This window comes from Gorilla gorilla, chromosome 5 (assembly GCF_029281585.2).
Source record: "Gorilla gorilla gorilla isolate KB3781 chromosome 5, NHGRI_mGorGor1-v2.1_pri, whole genome shotgun sequence".
NCBI classification, from domain to species: Eukaryota; Metazoa; Chordata; class Mammalia; order Primates; family Hominidae; genus Gorilla; species Gorilla gorilla.
Genome location: NC_073229.2, coordinates 24,967,363 through 24,988,974, shown reverse-complemented (window position 1 = coordinate 24,988,974; position 21,612 = coordinate 24,967,363). Strand labels below are relative to the sequence as shown.

The following is a 21,612-nucleotide window of genomic DNA, read 5'->3' as shown; positions in this document are numbered from 1 at the left end:
TAAGCTAATCACTAAGGAGCTAGAAAGCGAAACAAAACATAAACCCTGGTACTAAGGAATCTAGAAAAGAAGATAAGATACATAAATAACTGTTTATCAGAAGGAAAGGGAAAGTTTTTAGAGAAGAGGTACAATGGCTGGCATCTAACAGAGTGGATACTTGTCCGAGGACTGGAAGAGATTATTTCTAAGTGCAGGTTGTGAAGGAGATGGCAGTTGGGTCTTAAAGACCGGTAAAATTTGGGCATAGGGAGCTAAGAGGACAGCACTCAATACATTCTGTTGTCCATTAGCAGTACCTATGCTTCAGGCCCTGGTGATACAAAGATGATGAGAGTAAACAGTAGTGTTCCCAGCAGTGGGAGCTGGAATGGGAACAAGGTCACAAATGGCAGAGTGTCAGACACACCTTTAAAATGCACTATAGGCTTTGATGTACAAACCCTATCTCAGAGTATCCAAATAATTGATGAGGGAGAGTTCTTTATTGAAGAATGTAAGCTATTAAAAGCTGAAGAAAAGATAAGTTTAGAAAATTATATTTTGCACTCCTGAATAAATTAAGGAATGTAAGCAGTTATCATAATGGCTGCTAAAACCTTTAGGTTCAAGATTAATAAGGAGTTTTTAATGAATGAGTCATATTGACCAATACTTGAACACACTGATAAATCTCAACCCCACTAACGGTGAGACAGGCAGACCCCTGCCCCTTGACATGGTGCAGAGGAAGCACACAACACCCTCCACAAGGCTTCTTACCAAAACTGCTGAATCCAAAAGCTAGCTTCTAGACCTAACTACCAGCAGACAGGAACTACAGTGGGTAAAGAAATGTACTTGATCACACCATAATGACAAATCCTGAATGTGGAGAACTCTAATAAATAAATAATTGGCATGAGAGAAGGGAAGGAGAGGGAATAACTGTTATAGACTAAGAGAGGCTAGAGACTTAGAGGACAAATCAGCCAGAGGCGGTGTATGAAACTCAACCAACCACTATAAAAAGACATTTGTGAGATAATAGAAAATTGAATTCAGCATATTAGATAATATTAAGAAATTTTATTGTTGATTTTAATAGATGTGATAGTGGTATCATTTTGTTTTTAAAAGCCCTTATCTGTTAGTATTACATTTGTTTGTTTGTTTTTAGAGACGGATCCTTGCTCTGTCGCCAGGCTGAAGTGCAGTGGCACGATCTTGGCTCACTGCAACCTCCGCCCCCAGGGTTCAAGCGATTCTCCTGCCTCAGCCTCCTAAGTAGCTGGGATTACAAGCACCCACCACCACACCCAGCTAATTTTTTGTATTTTTAGTAGAGACAGGGTTTTTCCGTGTTGGCTAGGCTAGTCACGAACTCCTGAGCTTAGGCGATCCACCTGCCTCTCAAAGTCTCTGGGAAGTACTGGGATTACAGGTGTGAGCCACCATGCCCAGCCTGTTAGTACTACATTTTGAAAAGTATTTATGAGTGAATTAATATGATGGCAAGGTTTGCTTTAAAGTACTCCAGGAGAACAAAAAGGTGGCATAGTAGGTGTAGGGGCAGGGTTGGAGAAAGATAAAACAGTAATGGAAAATGTTGATAATTGTTGAAGTTATGGGATGGAAACATGGAGGTTCATTATGTTATTCTTTAGACTTGCATGAAAATTTTCAAGATAAAAAGGATTTTGTTTTTATTTTTTGGTAGTGCAGAATGTACTCCAGAAGATTCACACCTCATTCTCTAAGGAACTCTGGGCCAGCAAGGTGTGGCCGCTGGAGTGCAGGGTGATGCTCATGCTTCCCTTGGCACATTGTCGTGTGCTTCTCTCATGTCCTTCTGACCCCTTGCCGTTGGCTCCTCTTCACAGTTCTGACCCTGCCATCTGCTCCATTCACAGCCTGGTCTCCTCCATCCTGAGACAGGGTCCTTGACTTCAGCTTTGCCTTCCTGCTGGCTCAAGCATCCTGGGTGTTTAACTGTCAAGTGTAAAATGTCTCCTGGTCCAGGAAGACACTGATACAGTCAGGGATTTGATCACTGGGAACAAGGCAAAAGTCCACTTAATGGTATTGATGTTCAGAGTTCAAAGAGGCTCATAGTAAGTTCCTCCTAGATCCCATCTTCAGTAAAATAGATAACTTTTAATACAAATAAGATATCTCTAACCAGTATTATGGAGTAGTTAAAATTTAAAAATCAAAATCTGTCCTAAAACATACCACTTCAATATGGCAATCATATATTACGTAAAACATTTACCTAATTTATTATTTTGGTAGCCTTTAAAATTAACAGCTTGTTAAATTGTAAAGAAGTCACAAGAATAAGAAAGGAACAGGCAAAGTAAAAAATTACTGCTTTAGGAAAAATTTTCCAAGTGAGCCAAAAGAAAACAATCAAAGCCCAGTATCTTGTGGTCCACTTGAATGACGAAAGGGACCCACCTGTATCTGGATTTGGCACGGTGTTACCTTGAGTATACTTTATAGTTTGCTGGCCTCTCTGCCACTGACCAGCCTCCTAAGGAAGAGACTAGGGTCATCACTAAAACTTGGGTCACACAGGTGGGAGGGCTGTCCAGCCAGATGGAATCTTACATTCTTAGTTTACATAGATGTCAACCTTATCAGCTGTTTTCTTGTTCTCTCAAGCATCCTGGCATTTTACAGTAGTCCTTCTGATACTCTGACTCTATCCCTCACCTTCCTGGTTCTGATTTTCCTAATTTCCATTCTAAAGCAAGGGTGGGAAACAATATTTGCACTACAGATCCTTGCTAAAGGATATCACATCAATCTGTTTCCTGACCAGCTCCTAGCAAGAGCTTGAGAGCTCTTGTATCTCTGAAGGATTATCTTTGCAGTTCTTTTGTTCCTCTAGTAGTAATCCTCAGGTTAGAAAAAATACATTTTACATCTTGATGGAATACTTATATGCACACACACACAGCTAAAACATCGAGTTTTAAAATTCTGTTCTGTTCTATTCCATTTCATTTTTTATGTTGGTTATAAATTCATTTTACCACTTAATAAAGAGTCATAACCTGAATCATGTTCATGATGTGAAAGCTGCTGCTTGGAACATACTTTCTTGGCCCTTGCAGAATTGCTTTTACTGAGTTGTGCTTTGGTGTTAGACTCTCAACAATCCTAGGAAACATCCTTCTCATTTGCTACAGAGACATGGTTGTTTCACTTGGATGAGAACTTCCTTAGAGATCTCGGGCCCACTAGGACAAGTTTCTCTTTTAGAAGCAGGTATATTTTCATCACATAAATAATGACAACCAGATTTGTCATTATTTATGTAACTCACCAGATTTCCATTTCGTTTTAGCTACGAAGAAGTTTATTAGCAAATATGACACTGGAGTGTAGGTCTTAGCTATCTTCATATCTGCATGTTGTTCCTCACCTGCTCTATATATTCTGGCTTAATGTTTAGTTTCTGATTGATATTGTATTTGTTTGTTTGTTTTTTGAGACAGAGTCTTGCTCTGTCACCCAGGCTGGAGTGCACTGGCGTGATCTCGGCTCACTGCAACCTCCACCTCCCGGGTTCAAGTGATTCTCCTGCCTCAGCCTCCCAAGTAGCTGAGAATACAGGCGTGCACTACCCCACCTGGCTAATTTTTTGGTATTTTTTAGTAGAGATGGGGTTTCATCATGTTAGACAGGCTAGTCTTGAACTCCTGACCTCAGGTGATTCGCCCGCCTTGGCCTCCGAAAGTATTGGGATTACAGCTGTGAGCCATCTCTCCCAACCAGGTTTATATTGTATTGTATGTACACAACCTCAAAACCTTTGTGTAGAGAATTGGAAACTCAATCAGCCAATCTTCTTCCCATATCTCAATCTGCAAGGCTATTAATAATGATGGCTGATTTATCCACTGTTCATGGTGAATGTTATGTCTACCTTGACATACTTTCCCTCTAAGTTGACACTACCAGAGTGTAAGACAACCCTATATGAGGAAAGTGTGTTAATGCAAGTAAAAGCCTCTTAGGAAACCTTGAATTATGATCTAGATAGAGCTAAATACCCTGGCTTAACCTTATGGCCAGGCCACCTGCCCCTCAAATCATAGAGGGCCTCAGTAACCCTCATAACAGGTGTGTGGTAGCAGGATAATGGCACCCCCAAAGATTCCCACACCCTAGTCCCCAGAACATGGCAGAATGGACTTTGCAGATGTGATTAAATCAAGGGCCTTGAGATTCAGGGGTACGTTATCCTGGATTGTCAGGGTGGGTCCAATAATCATGAGTTCTTAAAAGTAGAGGACCTTTCCCAGACATGTCAGAGGGAGATGTGACTACTAAAGAATATTCAAAGCTACAACACTTGCTGGCTCTGAAGATGAAGAGAGGGGACCTAAGCCAAAGATGTGGGCAGCCTTTAGAAGCTGGAAAGTCTCCCCTAAGGCCTCCAGAAAGGAGCGCAGCCCTGTTGACACTTTGACTTTAGCCCAGTGAGACCTGTGCCAGACTTCCCACCTACAGAACTATAAGATAATCACTTTGTGTTGTGTGAAGCCACTAAGTTTGTGGTAATTTGTTGCAGCAGCGACAGAAAGTGAATACAAGATGTGTGATTTCAGTTTTTTAGTGATTTGGATTTCAGTGCCTCATAATATATTGAAGCAAGTTAATATATTATTAACTTGGAACTGTGTCCACAAATTTGGGATACAGAGAGGACCAAACCCAGGATATCTTTGGAGGGCTCATGACTGAGCAGTGCCACCTGGACTGAGTGAACCTCATCTTGGCTTCTCTGCCTCTCACTGGCTGTAGTCCACACTGCCCGGGGAGCAGCTCTCCAAAAGGACTTCCTCCTCTGCTATGTCAAATGTCTGTTGCTGTGAACATGACCCAACATGTGTGTTCAGCCTCTGCCTAACTCACCCCTGCCCTTAGAGCCTACATCTTCAAGGCAGTCAGTGAGGCCCATCACAACTTCTGTGGGTCTGTGTCTGTGCTCTGTGCTGCAGTACACATGGGCAGGCCACTCAGGAAAGGAGGTGCTGAAGAGGTGGGAAAGATACTTAACATCATTAAGATACAAATTAGGCCAGGCAAGGTGGCTCACACCTGTAATCCCAGCACTTTGGGAGGCCGAGGTGGGTGAATCACCTGAGGTCAGGAGTTTGAGACCAGCCTGACCAACATGGTGAAATCCCATCTCTACTAAAAAATACAAAATTAGCCGGGCATGGTGGCACATGCCTGTAATCCCAGCTACTTGGGAGGCCAAGGCATGAGAATCACTTGAACCTGGGAGGTGGAGGTTGCAGTGAGCCAAGATTGTGCCATTGCACTCCAGCCTGGGCAACAAGAGCGAAACTCCGTTTAAAAAAAAATAAAGATGCAAATTAAAACCACAGAGAATACCACTCACCCGTTTTAGAATGTCTAAAATTAAAAAGACTGACTATACTAAGGCTTGGAGAGAATGTGGAGCAAATGCAACTCTCATTCGCTGCTGGTTGGGATGTAAAATTGTACAACCATTTTGGAAAACATTTTGGTGATGGCTTTAAAAGTTAAACACACACCTACCATTATTCTACTCCCAGTTTTTTTTGGTTATTGTTTACAGGGTATCACTTGCTGTGTCACCCAGGCTGAAGTGTAGTGGTGCAATCTTGGCTCACTGTGGCCTCCAACCTCAGCCTCCAGAATATCTGGGACTACAGGTGCACATCACCAGCCCTAGCTAATTAAAAAATTTTTTTTTTGTAGAGCTGGAGTCTTGCTATGTTGCCTAAGCCAGCCTCAAACTCCTGAGCTCAAGCAATCCTCCCGCCTCCGTCTCCCAAAGCACTGGGAGTACAGGCATGAGACACTGTGCCTGGCCTACTCCTAGATATTTACCCAAGAGAAATGAAAGCATATGTTCATACAAATATGTATGAGGTCTTTGTAGCTTTATTTATAATAAATAGCCCAAATCAGAAAGCAACCCAAATGTCTGTCTACAGGTGAATGGGTAAATACATTGTATATATTCATTCAATGAAAATACTCCTCAGTCATAAAAAAGGGATGAACTACTGAAACACGTGCAACATAGAAGAACCTCAAAATAATTATACCAAGTGAAAAGAACTAGACAAAAAAAGAGTAAATACTGTTGGTTCCATTATATAACATTCTAGAATATACAAAGTAATCTATGATGACAGAAAGTGGATCAGTGTTTGCCTGGGACTGGCAGAGAGTGTGGAGGTCAAGGAGGGCAGATGGGCAGGAGGGAGGGATTGCTGAGTGGCAAGAAGAAACTTTGGTTGTGGAGGTTGATGGGCAGACTCATTATCTTGATGATGGTGATGGTTTTGGAGGCATATATATATATAAAAACTTACCTAACCGCAGTGTGGCCAACATGGCGAAACCCCGTCTCTACTAAAACTACGAAAACTAGCCAGGTGTGGTGGCATGCACCTGTAGTCCCTGCTACTAGGGAGGCTGAGGCAGGAGAATCACTTGAACCCTGGAGGCAGAGGTTGCAGTGAGCAGAGATTGCACCACTGCACTCCAGCCTGGGTGACAAAGCGATACTCCATCTCAAAAACAAAAACAAATATAAAAACAAACAACAACAACAAAAATTTACCAAACCATACACTTTAAATATGTGTTATTAATCGTGTGTCACTTATGCCCTTAAAGCAGTTAAAATTTGTACGTTAGCAGAAACTCAAAATGTTGTATTTCTTTTCATGATAATCTAAAAACCTGGCTTCTGCAGAGCAATTCCTTTATCTTTAAAATAAATATTATTCTGTAAGGAAGCTTTTGCTATTCTTTATTTAATCTGAGGTTAGCAAATTTAAAAAAAATCAATCTGCAGACTTAAAAGGGTTGTTATTTTGATCTTGAAAGCTATTAAAGAATTCAAAGTGTGCCATGAAATCTATAATGAAAAAGAGAAATTGAGAAGGAATTCCACATTGCTTCAGTCAAGTGTCATGAAGCAGAGTGGAACCCCCCTCCAGGACGTAGTGAGGAGATGGGATGAAAAGAGCCTAACATTAATAGCTGAGAAATAGGGATTCTAGCATTTTCTACTTCAAAAGTCTTTTAAATTCTCTTCACTTTTGTTCCAACTGTTAAATTGAGGTAATAACAACTAGATTAAGTACCTTAAATAATATATGTTGTTGGAGAAGTGGGACCACTGATTTGATATTGTCCTCATTAATTTATTCATATAAGAGAAAGAAAGTTGCTATTTCTGCTGCAAATTTGCTCTGTTATTGATTCCTCTAGGGTTCTTCACTACAGACATGTAAGTATATTTGAAACATTAGGCTGGGCGCGGTGGCTCACACCTGTAATCTCAGCACTTTGGGAGGCCAAGGGGGGCGGATCACCTGAGCTCAGGAGTTCAAGACCAGCCTGGCCAACATGGTGAAACCCCATCTCTACTAAAAATACAAAAATTAGCTAGGCGTGGTGGTGCACACCTGTAATCCCATCTACTCAGGAGGCTGAGGCAGGAGAATTGCTTGAACCTGGGAGGTAGAGGTTGCAGTGAGCTGAGATCGTGCCACTGTACTCCAACCTTGGCGACAGAGACTCCATCTCAAATAAATAAATAAATAATAAAACATTAGATGATTAAAAGTCATTTAACATTGTTATTTCATGTTTATAGTTTTTCTTCTATAATTGCTTTGAAAATTAAGGTAACTGTTAGGGGAACTTGTGAATACCATTTCCTGATAATTAATTTTAGATGTCACATAATTTTTCATTTTTAATGGCTTTCTTGCAAATAAAAATTGGACCATAGGTCAGAAAATGAAATACATTAAGCTGAACCTTTTTAAAAACTTGCAGTCATTTATGCAAGGGAGAGTATTTCTCAAACCTGAAAACTATGCAAGGGAGAGTATTTCTCAAACCTGAAAAATCAGTGCTTTACTTCATATAGAGTCAAATATGTCTACCCATTGGCTATATATGGAAAGACGATAAGGAAGATTTGGGGCTGATAAATATTTGTATGTACCAATAGGTGTTCTGTTATTTGTAATGCTGTTTTATAGTATAAAGAGGAAAGGTAAAACCCCATTATAATTTTTGTTTATCTGTTCTAAGTGCAGTCTAACCATTATCTGGTTCATAGCCTCTCATGCTTCACCTACGGTACAACTTGGTTTAGAAGAATATTGGAATAAAGTATTGCTCAGTTTTCTCATTTGTTCTCGGCATCCATATATAGCTTTCCTGGCAGGTTCCAGATTAGTATGTTTACTGATATTTCTCCATAGATCACAAAACTGGGACATCTCCTAGAGTCAAAAGAAAACCACTGCAACAGACTCATTGAAGAAAATGACAAGTATCAAAGACATTTAGGCAACTTAATAAAGAAGGTAGACATTTTTTTTTCTTTTGTATTTTGAGACAAGATCTCACTCTGTCACCCAGGCCGAAGTACAGTGCAGTGCTAACTACAGCCTCAACCCCCTGGGCTCAAGCAAGCCTCCTTGCCTCAGTCTCATGAGTAGCTGGGATTATAGGCATGTGCCACCATTCCTGGCTAATTTTTAAAAATTTTTGTAGAGACATGGTCTCACTATGTTGCATAGGCTGGTCTCAACCTCCTGGTCTCAAGCAATACTTCTGCCTCGGCCTCCCAAAATCCTGGGATTGCAGACCTGAGACACTGTTCCCGGCCTGGTACAAACTGCCTTACAGAAATATTTGTGCCTTTTAAAAACTATGCCAAATATTAATAGAATTTTAGAGCTAAAAAGGGTCTGTGGGATGATGTAGCACATTTATATTGATCCCTTTTACTTCATAATGACATTATAAAACACCCCCATTATCCTTTTAGCTGAAAGCTATCAAAGATTGTTGTGTGTGTCTATCCATTCTGCTGTTGGCAATTTAAAATCTTAGTATTGCTACTTCACTTTCAGGATAATTCTAAATCTTGCCAACTTAGTGTTCCAGTTTACCTTATTAAAACTGCATTAACTTTAATCGAATGAACTATAATCCCTAGTTGATGCATACAGTACTTATTTGGAAGACAACTAGATTATAGTTGACTCATTACTGTTGTCCGTTTTTTGGTACTTCACGTTTTCTGCATGACTAATGGGCATGTTATAATTCTTTTCTTTCATGTTCCTGATTTCAAAATGTAAGGAAGGTGTTTTGCCTATTATGAAACTTTCATTAATAGTCAGATAATTAAACTTCAACTTTAGTCATAAAAAAGAAAAAAATAAAAATTCTAGAATGAAAAATAATTGGTTTAGCTTATTTTTTTCAAGGTTACGTCATATGAAGAAATCATTGAATGTGCTGACCAAAGGCTTGCAATATCCCACTCCCAGATTGCACAGTAAGTTGAAAAAACGAATCCTTAATTTTGTCAATATTTACTAATACCTTATTCTCTGGATTCTAAATTCTTTTTTTCAGACTCCTAGAAAGAAGAAAAATGTGCAGTTTTATTAATTAAGTTCATTCTTTATTAATATAGGTAGACTGCTTAATGTCTGGACTACTTCAACAGTTAAGCAACCAGATTTTCATCTTCCTTTCTCAGAGCTCCCTTTGATTTAAAGGGGTGATGAAGGAATTACTAAGAAACATTCAGCAATTTTAGAGGACATTATCGTAGTATTCAAGTAAAATCTTGTAGTGCTTAGAAATTACTCACAAAAAGATATTGAATGCACACCAAATTAAACATATTCATACATATATCAAGAAGGAAATAAACTCATGAGAATGGGATTCAGCATGAAACACTGCAAAATTTGTGCTCCTAAACTCTGCATAGTTCTTATTTATTCATTATACTTGTTTCTAATATGCTGCTTCTTCCATCCTTCCCCCAATTTCATTTATGCTGTGCTGGCTATCACTGGAGCTTAACAAAAGGTCTAATTTTATAGAGACAGCGCCCCCAAAATATGAGCTTTCTATAAGCCTGCCTCACCCAAAATAATTAAAAGTGCATGCATTTGTATCTTAGAAAGTTTGCATTTGGTTTTCACAATTGTTTCTAAGCAGAACAAATGTCAAACAGTTTTTCCATTTTTTCAAACTAATGCAGGCAAGTTTTAAATTTGAACAGGGGAGAGGATGTTGTATACTCAGGAAATGTAAAATTTGATTCCTCTTCAGCTTATAACCTAGGAAATTCAGCCAATGTTCAATGATCATAGGCCAATGAAATATCAAAATTAAAAAACTAATATTTAAAAATAATATCAAACTATCATTTTGCTGATATTGCTTTGCCTCAGTTATTTTTATTTTTATTTTATTTTATTTTTTGTTTTTTTCCGTAGGTTATTGGGGTACAGGTGATATTTGGTTAGATAAGTTCCTTAGTGGTGATTTGTGAGATTTTGGTGCACCCATCACCCAGTCAGTATACACTGCACCATATTTATAGTCTTTTATCCCTCGTCCCCCTTCCACACTTCCCCACAAGTCCCCAGAGTCCATTATATCATTCTTACGCCTTTGTGTCCTCATAGCTTAGCTCCCACATATCAGTGAGAACATACGATGTTTGGTTTTCCATTCCTGAGTTCCTTCACTTAGAATAATAGTCTCCAGTCTCATCGAGGTCACTGCAAATGCCATTAATTCATTCCTTTTTATGGATGAGTAGTATTCCATCATATGTGTGTGTGTGTGTGTGTGTACATATATATAATAACAGTTTCTTTATCCACTCTTTGATTGATGGGCATTTGGGTTGCTTCCATGATTTTGCAATTTTGAGTTGTGATGCTACAAACATGTGTGTTCAAGTATCTTTTTCATATAATAACTTATGTTCCTCTGGGTAGATACCCAGTATTGGGGTTGCTGGATCAAATGATAGTTCTACTTTTAGCTCTTTAAGGAATCTCCACACTGTTTTCCATAGTGGCTGTTTACATTCTAGTTTACATTCCCACCAGCAGTGTAGAAGTGTTCCCTGATCACTGCATCCATGCCAACATCTACTGTTTTTTGATTTTTTTATTATGGCCATTCTTGCAGGAGTAAGGTGGTATCGCATTGTAGTTTTGATTTGCATTTCTCTGATCATTAGTGATGTTGAGCATTTTGTCATATGTTTGTTGGCCACTTGTATGTCTTCTTTTGAGAATTGTCTATTCATGTCCTTAGCCCACTTTTTGATGGGATTATTTTTTTTCTTACTGATTTGTTTGAGTTCCTTGTAGATTCTGGATATTTGTCCTTTGTCAGATGTATAGAGTGCGAAGATTTTCTCCCACTCTGTGGGTTGTCTGTTGACTCTGCTGACTATTCCTTTTGCCATGCAAAAGCTCTTTAGTTTAAGTCTCAACTATTTATCTATGTTTTTATTGCATTTACTTTTGGGTTCTTGGTCATGAAATCCTTGCCTAAGCCAATATCTAGAAGAGTTTTTTCCAATGTTATCTTCTAGAATTTTTATAGTTTCAGCACTTAGATTTAAGTCCTTAATCCATCTTGAGTTGACTTTGGTAAAAGGTGAGAGATGAAGATCCAGTTTTATTCTCCTAGATGCAGCTAACCAGTTATCCCAGCACGATTTGTTGAAAAGGGTGTCCTTTCCCCACTTTATGTTTTTGTTTGCTTTGTCAAAGATCAGTTGGCTATAAGTATTTGCATTTATTTCTGGGTTCTCTATTCTGTTCCATTGGTCTATGTGCCTATTTTTATACCAGAACCATGCTGTTTTGGTGACTATAGCCTTATAGTATAGTTTGAAATCAGGTAGTGTGATGCCTAGATTTATTCTTTTTGCTTAGTCTTGCTTTGGCTATGCAGGCTCTCTTTTGGTTCCATATGAATTTTAGAATTGTTTTTTCTAATTCTGTGAAGAATGATGGTAGTGTTTTGATGGGGATTGTATTGCATTTGTAGATTGCTTTTGGCAGTATGGTCATTTTCACAATATTGATTCTACCCATCCATGAGCATGGGATGTGTTTCTATTTGTTTGTGTCATCTATGGTTTCTTTCAGCAGTGTTTTGTAATTTTCCCTGTAGAGGTCTTTCGACTCTTTGGTTAGTTTTGTTTTGTTTTGTTTTGTTTTGTTGTTGTTGTTGTTTTTTGCAGCTATTGTAAAAAGGCTTGAGTTCTTGATTTGATTCTCCACTTGGTCGCTGTTGGTGTATAGAAGAGCTACTGATTTGTGTACATTTATCTTGTATCAGGAAACATTGCTGAATTTGTTTATCAGTTCTAGGAGCTTTTGGGAGGAGTCATTAGGGTTTTCAAGATAAATGATCATGTCTTCAGCCAACAGTGACAGTTTGACTTCCTCTTTGCCAATTTGGATGCCCCTTATTTATTTCTCTTGTCTGACTGCTCTGGCTAGGACTTCCAGTACTATGTTGAAGAGGAGTGGTGAGAGTGGGCATCCTTGTCTTGTTCCAGTTCTCAGAGGGAATGCTTTCAACTTTTCCCCATTCAGTATTATGTTGGCTGTGGGTTTGTCATAGATGGCTTTTATTACATTGAGGTATGTCCCTTGTATGCCAGTTTTGCTGAGAATTGTAATCATAAAGGGATGTTAGATTTTGTCAAATGCTTTTTCTGAATCTATTGAGAAGATCATATGATTTTTGTTTTAAATCCTTTTTATGTAGTGTATCACATTTATTGACTTGCATATGTTAAACCACCCCTGAATCCCTGGTGTGAAACCCAGTTGATCATAGTGGATTATCTTTTTGATATGTTGTTGGACTCAGTTAGCTAGTATTTTGTTAAGGAGTTTAGCGTCTGTGTTCATCAGGGATATCAGTCTGTAGTTTTTTTTTTTCTATTCCAAAATGCTGTGATCTTATTTTATTTTATTTTATTTTTATTATACTTTAAGTTTTAGGGTAGTTTTCTTTTTTGATTTGTGTTCTTTCCTGGTTTTGGTATTAGGGTGATGCTGGCTTCATAGAATGAATTATGGAGGGTTTTCTCTTTCTCTACCTTGTGGAATAGTGTCAAAAGGATTGCTACCAATTCTTCTTTGAATGTCTGGTAGAATTCTGCTGTGAATCCATCTGGTCCTGGACTTTTTTTGTTGGTAATTGTTTAATTACCATTTCAGTCTTGCTACTTGTTGTTGGTCTGTTCAGGGTATCTAATTCTTCCTGATTTAAGCTAGGAAGGTTGTATTTTTCCAGGAATTTATCCATCTCTTGTAGGTTTTCTAGTTTATATGTGTAAAGATGTTCATAGCAGCATTGAATGATCTTCTGTATTTCAGTGGTGTCAGTTGTAATATCTGCTATTTCATTTCTTAATGAGGTTATTTAGATTTTCTCTCCTTTTCTTGGTTAGTCTTCAATTATATTTATCAATGATCTATCAATTTATCTAATAAATAAATGATCTACCAATTTTATTTATCTTTTCAAAGAACCAGGTTTTTGTTTCATTTATCTTTGTATTGTATTTTTTGTTTCAATTTAATTTAGTTCTGCTCTGATATTGGTTATTTCCTTTCTTCTGCTGGGTTTGAGTTTGGTTTGTTCTTGTTTCTCTACTTCCTTGAGGTGTAACCTTAGACTGTCAGTTGGTGCTCTTTCCGTCTTTTTGATGTAGTTGTTTAGGGCTATAAACTTTCCTCTTATTGCCGCCTTTGCTGTATTCCAGAGGTTTTGATAGGTTCTGTCATTATTGTAGTTGAGTTCAAAGGATTTTAAAATTTCCTTCTTGATTTCATTTTTGACCCAATGCTCATTCAGGAGCAGGTTATTTAATTTCCATGTATTTGCATGGTTTTGAAGGTTCCTTTTGGAGTTGACTTCCAGTTTTATTCCACTGTGGTCTGAGAGAGTGCTTGATATAATTTCAGTTTTCTTAAATTTATTGAGGCTCGTTTTATGGCCTATGATATGGTCTATTGGAGAAAATTCCATGTGTTGTTGAATAGAATGTGTATTCTGCAGTTCTTGGATGAAATGTTCTGTATATATCTGTTAAGTCCATTTGTTCCAAGGTATAGTTTAACTCCATTGTTTCTTTGTTGACTTTCTGTCCTGATGACCTGCCTAGTGCTGTCAGTGGAGTATTGAAGCCAGCCCCCAAGTATTATTGTGTTACCATCTATCTCATTTCTTAGGTCTATTAGTAATTGTTTTATAAATTTGGGAGCTCTAGTGTTAGGTGCATATATGTTTAGGATTGTGATATTTTCCTGTTGGACGAGGCTTTTTACCATATAATGTCCCTCTTTGTCTCTTTTAACTGCTGTTGCTTTAAAGTTTGTTTTGTCTGATATAAGAATAGCTACCCCTGCTCGCTTTTGGTGTCCACTTGCATGAAATGCCTTTTTCCACCCCTGAAATGCCTTTTTCCACCCCTTTACTTTATGTGAGTTCTTATGTGTTAGGTAAGTCTCCTGAAGGCAGCAGATGGTTGGTGAGTTCTTTTTTTCTTTCTTTCTGTTTTTTTTTTTTTTTTTTTGAGACAAGTGTTTCACTCTTGTCACCCAGGCTGGAGTGCAACAGTGAGATCTTGGCCCACTGCAACCTTGGCCCCCGGGCTCAAGCGATTCTCCTGCCTCAGCCTCCTGAGTAGCTGGGATTACAGGTGTGCACCACCACACCTGGCTAATTTTGTATTTTTAGTAAAGTTGGGGTTTCACCATGTTGGCCAGGCTGGTCTCAAACTCCTGACCTTAGGTGGTCCACCCGCCTTGGCCTCCAAAAGTGCTGGGATTACAGGCGTGAGCCACTGCACCTGGCCAGTGAGTTCTTATCCATTCTGCAGTTCTGTATCTTTTAAGTGGGGCATTTAGGCCATTTATATTCAATGTTAGTATTAAGATGTGAGGTACCATTGCTTTCATCATGCTATTTGTTGCATGTGTACCTTGGTTTTTTTGTTTTTGTTTTTTAAATTGTATTTTTGTTTTATAGGTCCTGTGTGATTTATGCTTTAGAGAAGTTCTGTTTTGATGTGTTTCCAGGATTTGTTTCAAGATTTAGAGCTCCTTTTAGCAGTTCTTGTAGTGGTGGCTTGGTAGTGGGGAATTCTCTCAGCATTTGTTTGTCTGAAAAAGACTGTATCTTTCCTTCGTATATAATGCTTAGTTTGGCTACATACAAAATTCCTAGCTGATAATTGTTTTGGTTGAGGAGGCTGAAGATAGGGCCCCAATCCCTTCTAGCTTGTAGGGTTTCTGCTGAGAAATCTGCTATTAATCTGATAGGTTTCCTTTATAGGTTACCTGGTGCTTCTGTCTCACAGCTCTTAAGATTCTTTCTTTCATCTTAACTTTAGATAACCTGATGACAATGTACCTAGGCGACGATCTTTTTGCAATGAATTTCCCAGGTGTTTTTTGTGCTTCTTGTATTTGGATGTTGAGGTCTCTTGCAAGGCCAGGGAAGTTTTCCTCGATTATTCCCCAAATATGTTTTCCATACTTTTAGATTTCTCTTCTTCCTCAGGAACACTGATTATTCTCGGGTTTGGTCGTTTAACATATCCCAGACTTCTTGGAGGCTTTGTTCATATTTTCTTTTTCTTTTTTCTTTGTCTTTGTTGGATTGGGTTAATTCAAAGACCTTGTCTTCTAGCTCTGAATTTCTTTCTTCTACTTGTTCAATTCTATTGCTGAGACTTTCCAGAGCATTTTGCATTTCTATAAGTGTGTCCAATGTTTCCTGAAGTTTTTATTTTTTTCTTTATGCTATCTATTTCCTTGAATATTTCTCCCTTCACTTCTTGTATCATTTTTTGGATTTCCTTGAATTGGACTTCACCTTTCTCTGGTGCCTCCCTGATTAGCTTAATAACTAACCTCCTGAATTCTTTTTCAGGTAAATCAGGGATTTCTTCTTGGTTTGGATCCATAGCTGGTGAACTAGTGTGATTTTGGGGGATGTTAAAGAGCCTTGTTTTGTCATATTACCAGAGTTGGTTTTCTGGTTCCTTTTCATTTGGGTAGGCTTTGTCAGAGGGAAGGTCCAAGGCTGTTGTTTAGATTCTTTTGTCCCATGGGGTGTTCCCTTGATGGGGTGCTCTTCCTCTTTTCCTGGGGATGTGGCTTCCTATGGGCCGAGCTGCAGTGATTGTTACCTTTCTTTGGGGTCTAGCCACCCAGCAAGTCTACCTGGCACCAGGCTGGTACTGGGGGTTGTCTGCACAGAGTCCTGTGATGTGAACTGTCTATGGATATCAGCTGTGGATATCAGCACCTGTTCCCGTGGACGTGGCAGAGGGGTGAAATGGACTCTGTGAGGGTTCTTGGGTGGTTTAATGTTTTATTTTTGTACTGGTTGGCCTCCTGCGGGGAGGTGGCACTTTCCAGAGAGCATCAGCTGTGTAGTATGGAGAGAAAAGGAACCGGTGGTGAGCAGGGCCCTAGAACTCCCAAGAATATATGCCCTTTGTCTTCAGCTACCAGGGGTGGATAGGGAAGGCCCATCAGGTAGGGGCAGGGCTTGGTGTGTCTGAGCTCAGACTCTCCTTGGGCAGGTCTTGCTGCAGCTGCTGTGGGGGATGGGGTTGAGATTCCTAGGTCACTGGAGTTGTGTACCTAGGAGGATTATGGCTGCGTCTGCTGAGTCATGCAGGTTGTTCGGGAAGTGGGGGAAAGCCTGCAGTCACGGGCCTCACCCAACTCCCACACAATCCAAAGGGCCTGTCTCACTCTCACCATGCCCCCTTTTACAGTCTGTTTCCAGGCAGTGGGTGAGCAGGGCTTGAGAACTTGCCCCAGGCTACCTGCCTCCCAGCTGTGAAAGAACAGGGCTTTGGTTATTCTCCCTCCTGTGGAGTCTGCAAACCAGATAGATTTCCCACCCTCCCCCACATTCTGGCCAGGAGGCTTCTTGCTCAATTCAAATTGTTACAAAGTTCCCCCACCGCCCCCCACAACCCCCTGCTTTGGATCCCTGTGGGGCCAGGCAGGAAGGGCCTGCTTGGGGACCCAGCGAGCTCCCAGGGCCTTTCCCGCTGCTTCCTCTACCCCTGTATTTTGCTTGGTTCTCTAAATTGACTCAGCTCCAGGTAAGGTCGGAAACTTCTCGCAAACTAGACCTTCATTTTCTTCAGTTGGGGTGTGTGTTTGGGAGCAGAGGGTCTCCCTTTCCCACTTCTGCAGTTTGGGCCCTCACAGTATTTGGGGTGTCTCCCAGCTCCTGCAGGAGCAGTCCGCTTCCTTCAGAGGCTCTGTGGGTCCTCTCAGGATTCCTGAGTTGTTCTTGCAGTCGATCTGGAGCTAAAATGCATGATGCGAGCCTCCACACACTGCTCTGTCCATCCTAGTCAGAACTGCAATCTAGTCCTGCCTCCCGTCCACCATGATGATTGCCCCAGTTATTTTTAAATTAAAAAATGTAAATATTCTGCAGGGCTTGGGTGAAAAAAAATTTTTTTCTAATGTATATTTCAGTTGAGTGGTTGATCCAATTTGTGTTGAAGAAGAGACCATAGGTCAGAATCTGAATTTAGGCTTTATCATAAGCATTGTCAACTGTGGCTGCTTATTAGAATCTTCTTTCTTTCTTCTTTTTTTTTGAGATAGAGTCTTGCTCTGTTGCCCAGGCTGGAGTGCAGTGGCACAATCTCGGCTGGAGTCAGTAGCACAGTGTCTGCCTCCCAGGCTCAAGCAATTCTTCTGCCTCAGCCTCCTGAGCAGCTGGGACCACAGGTGTGCGCTACCACACCTGGCTATTTTTTTTTCTTTTTTCAGTAGAGACAGGGTTTTGCCGTGTTGGCCAGGCTGGTCTCTAACTCTTGGCCTCAAGTGACCCATTCACCTCAGCCTCCCAAAGTGCTGGGATTACAGGTGTGAACCACCGTGCCCAGCTAACTTTTTTGTTTTTTGAGACAGGGTCTGGCTCTGTCGCCCAGGCCGGAGTGCAGTTGCGCAGTCTTGGCTCACTGCAATCTCCATCTCCTGAGCTCAAATGATCCTCCCACCTCAGCCTCCCAAGTAGCTGGGACTACAGGCATGCACCACCATGCGTGACTTTTATTTATTTATTTTAGAAACAGGGTCTCGCTGTGTTGCCCAGGCTGGTCTTGAACTCCTGGACTCAATCAGTCCTACCACCTTGGCATCCCAAAGTGCTGGGATTACAGGCGTGAGTCACTGCACCCAGCCCTGATTTACTTTTTAAAAAATCAAATCTAGTCTGTTATATCCATGAAGAACAGTATTTTTGTTTAATTATAGTGAATTAGCTTTACTCTCATTAAAAGGTATACACTGCTTCAAAAATTATCAGGCTGTTTTGCCTATGGAGTAGCCATTCTTTTATTCCTTTCTTTCTTGATAAACTTGCTCTCACTTTATAGGTTCACCTAAAATTTTAAAAAAATTATGAAATACACACATCATCAGAACAATATTCTTTTAAATTGGTGCTAGTCTATTGATTCTGCTAAAATTTAATAGAGTTTGAGGTATTGTTCTTCAAATGCATTCATAGGCTATACTGTAATTTTTCTTTCTTTTTTTGAGATGGACTCTCGTTCTGTCACCCAGGCTGGAGTGCAGTGGTACAGTATCGGCTCACTGCAAGCTCCGCGTCCCAGGTTCACACCATTCTCCTGCCTCAACCTCCCAAGCAGCTGGGACTACAGGGGCCTGCCACGACGCCCAGCTAACTTTTTTGTATTTTTAGTAGAGACGGGGTTTGTCAGCCAGGATGGTCTCAATCTCCTGACCTCATGATCCGCCCGCCTCGGCCTCCCAAAGTACCAGGATTACAAGCATGAGCCACTGCGCCGGGCCTGTAATTTTTCCGTTCACAGGCTTTAGACGTTAGAAACAGCTGTTTACTATGAAAGCTATTAGTGACATTGTTTTTCTAAAAGGCTAAAAGAAAACTACTTGGCAATAGCCCACTCTATATATGCAGCCAGAGTGATCTTGCTGAAATATAGATGCGAGTATGCCATTATTGTGTCTGGACTTGGTGGGTTATTTGGTGGCATTTCAAAAAATGAAGCCACGGACCCCTGCAGTGAGAATTACAGCTCTTAAGATGGCACGCCTGGCGTTTGTTCCTTCTGATGTTCTGATGTGTTCAGAGTTTATTTCTCCTCCTGGGTTTAGTGGTCTCGCCGGCTCAGAAGTGAAACTGCAGACCTTTAACAATCAGTGCTACAACTCTTAAGGTAGCGTGTCTGGAGCTGTTTCTTCCGCCTGGTAAGCTAGTAGCTTATACTGACTTCAGGAGTGAAACTGCAAACCTTCACAGTGAATGTTATAGCTCCTAAAAGCAACACGGACCTAAAGAGCAAACAGCTGCAAGAGTTAAGATTAACTGCAGAGTAAAAGAACAAAACTTTCAACACCAGCCGTTCACGGCTGCTGGTTTGGGCAGCCTGGTTTTATTCTCTTATCTGGCCCCACCCACATCCTGCTGATTGGTAGAGCCGAGTGGCCTGTTTTGACAGGGCGCTGATTGGTGCATTTACAATCCCTGAGCTAGGCGCAAAGGTTCTCCACGTCCCCACCAGATTAGCTAGATACAGAGTGTCCACACAAACGTTCTCCAAGGCCCCACCAGAATAGCTAGATACAGAGTGTTGATTGGTGCATTCACAAACCCTGAGCTACACACAGGGTGCTGATTGGTGTGTTTACAAACCTTGAGCTAGATACAGAGTGCGAATTGGTGTGTTTACAATCCCTGAGCTAGACATAAAAGTTCTCTAAGGCCCCACCAGAGTAGCTAGATACAGAGTGTCGATTGGTGTATTCACAAACCCTGAGCTAGACACAGGGTGCTGATTGGTGTGTTTACAAACCTTGAGCTAGATACAGAGTGCTGATTAGTGTATTTACAATCCCTGAGCTAGACATAAGGGTTCTCCACCTTCCCACCAGACTCAGGAGCTCAGCTGGCTTCACCCAGTGGATCCGGCACCGGGGCTTCAGGGGGAGCTGCCTTGCAGTCTCGGGCCGTACGCCCGCACTTCTCAGCCCTTGGGTGGTGGATGGGACTGGGCGCTGTAGAGCAGGGGGCGGCGCTCATCCGGGAGGCTGGGCCGCACAGGAGCCCATGGAGAGGTTGGGAGGCGCAGGCATGGCGGGCTGCAGGTCCCGAATCCTGCCCCGCGGGAAGGCAGCTAAAGCACGGTGAGAAATCGAGTGCAGCTCCGGTGGGCTGGCACTGCTGGGGGACCCAGTACACCCTCCGCAGCCGCTGGCCCGGGTGCTAAGCCCCTCATTGCCCGGGCTGGCAGGGCTGGCCTGCTGCTCCGAGTGCGGGCCCGCCGAGCCCACGCCTACCCGGAACTCCAGCTGGCCTGCAAGCGCCACACCCAGCCCCGGTTCCCGCTGGCGCCTCTCCCTCTACACCTCCCTGCAAGCTGAGGGAGCCGGCTCTGGCCTTGGCCAGCCCAGAAAGGGGCTCTCACAGTGCAGCGGTGGGCTGAAGGGCTCCTCAAGTGCCACCAAAGTGGGAGCCCAGGCAGAGGAGGCACCGAGAGCGAGCGATGGCTGTGAGGACTGCCAGCACGCTGTCACCTCTCACCACTTTCTCTCTAACACTTATGTCCAGATCTGTCTGTTTCAGATGTAGAAGTTCCTGCTCCAAACAACATTACGTGCTGTCTGTGTTTTTGATGAATCTATCCCATTCCTTCCTTTGTAGGAAGGAACACCTGCCTACAAAATGAGACTTGTTCTATCTTTGTCCCCATCACAATCATTACATCATCCTGGTGAGAGGTGGATCCTCTTATAAAAATGTTCCAGTTCATTTCCCGTCCTGGCTTCCCATTTTCTCAAGCCCTGCTACCTTGTTATTCAAGGTGACCTTCTATTCCATTCCTACCCATCATATGATCCCTGATCATAATCTGCAGTTTTTGAAGTCACTCATCAAAATCTTCTGCATTAACTTATTTACTATTCACCATCCACAGAATGCCAACAGAGTCCTGGAAGAATACTTCCATGCCATATCTCCTACAGACAACACTGAATTCATAAATGACAACTCACTGCCCTGTCACAGCAACTGTGATTTCCACCCACATGAAGCCCCTGTAAATGTTTTTCCATGCAAAACCATATCAAAAATCACAGAAAATTTCAGTGTAAATCCACAACCTTTCTTTCTAAGTTTCATGATAGTTTGAGTACAGAATGATCAAAAAGTTTGATTGGATTGAACATTCTTTTAAAAATCCATGTGATTTTATACCTTGATCACAGAGAATAAGGTGAACATTTGCTTACCCCTAAAACTTGTAAACCCCACAGAAAGCTGCATTTCAGTATATAGTAAAAACAACATTAGTACTGCCCTTATTTATAGTCACAATCCCATTGTATTTCTTTGAGTTCTTTTTCTTTTCTTTTTCTTTTTTTTTTTTTTGAGACAGAGTCTCGGACTGTCACCTGGGCTGGAGTGCAGTGGTGCCATCTCAGCTCACTGCAACCTCCACCTCCCGGGTTCAAGCGATTCTCCTGCCTCAGCCTCCCAAGTAGCTGGGATTACAGGCACCCACCACCACACCTGGCTAATTTTTTTGTATTTTTAGTAGAGACAGGGTTTCACTATGTTGGCCAGGCTTCTTTTTTAATGAAAAAAGGGTTGGCATAAATACAGCCAACTGATCTTCAACAAAGTAAACAAAAACATAAAGTG

At 41.2% G+C, this 21,612-nt stretch overlaps 1 protein-coding gene across 1 annotated transcript in view; it reads left to right on the top strand.

The window, feature by feature from the left end:
• Positions 1 to 21,612, top strand: part of CAGE1 (cancer antigen 1) — a 62,949-nt gene that overhangs the window by 25,106 nt on the left and 16,231 nt on the right. Inside the window, exons 10-11 of the mRNA XM_019029338.4 lie at positions 8,283 to 8,387; positions 9,300 to 9,370. Of these exons, the coding sequence (XP_018884883.3) occupies positions 8,283 to 8,387; positions 9,300 to 9,370 (176 nt within the window). The remainder of the gene's footprint in view (positions 1 to 8,282; positions 8,388 to 9,299; positions 9,371 to 21,612) is intronic.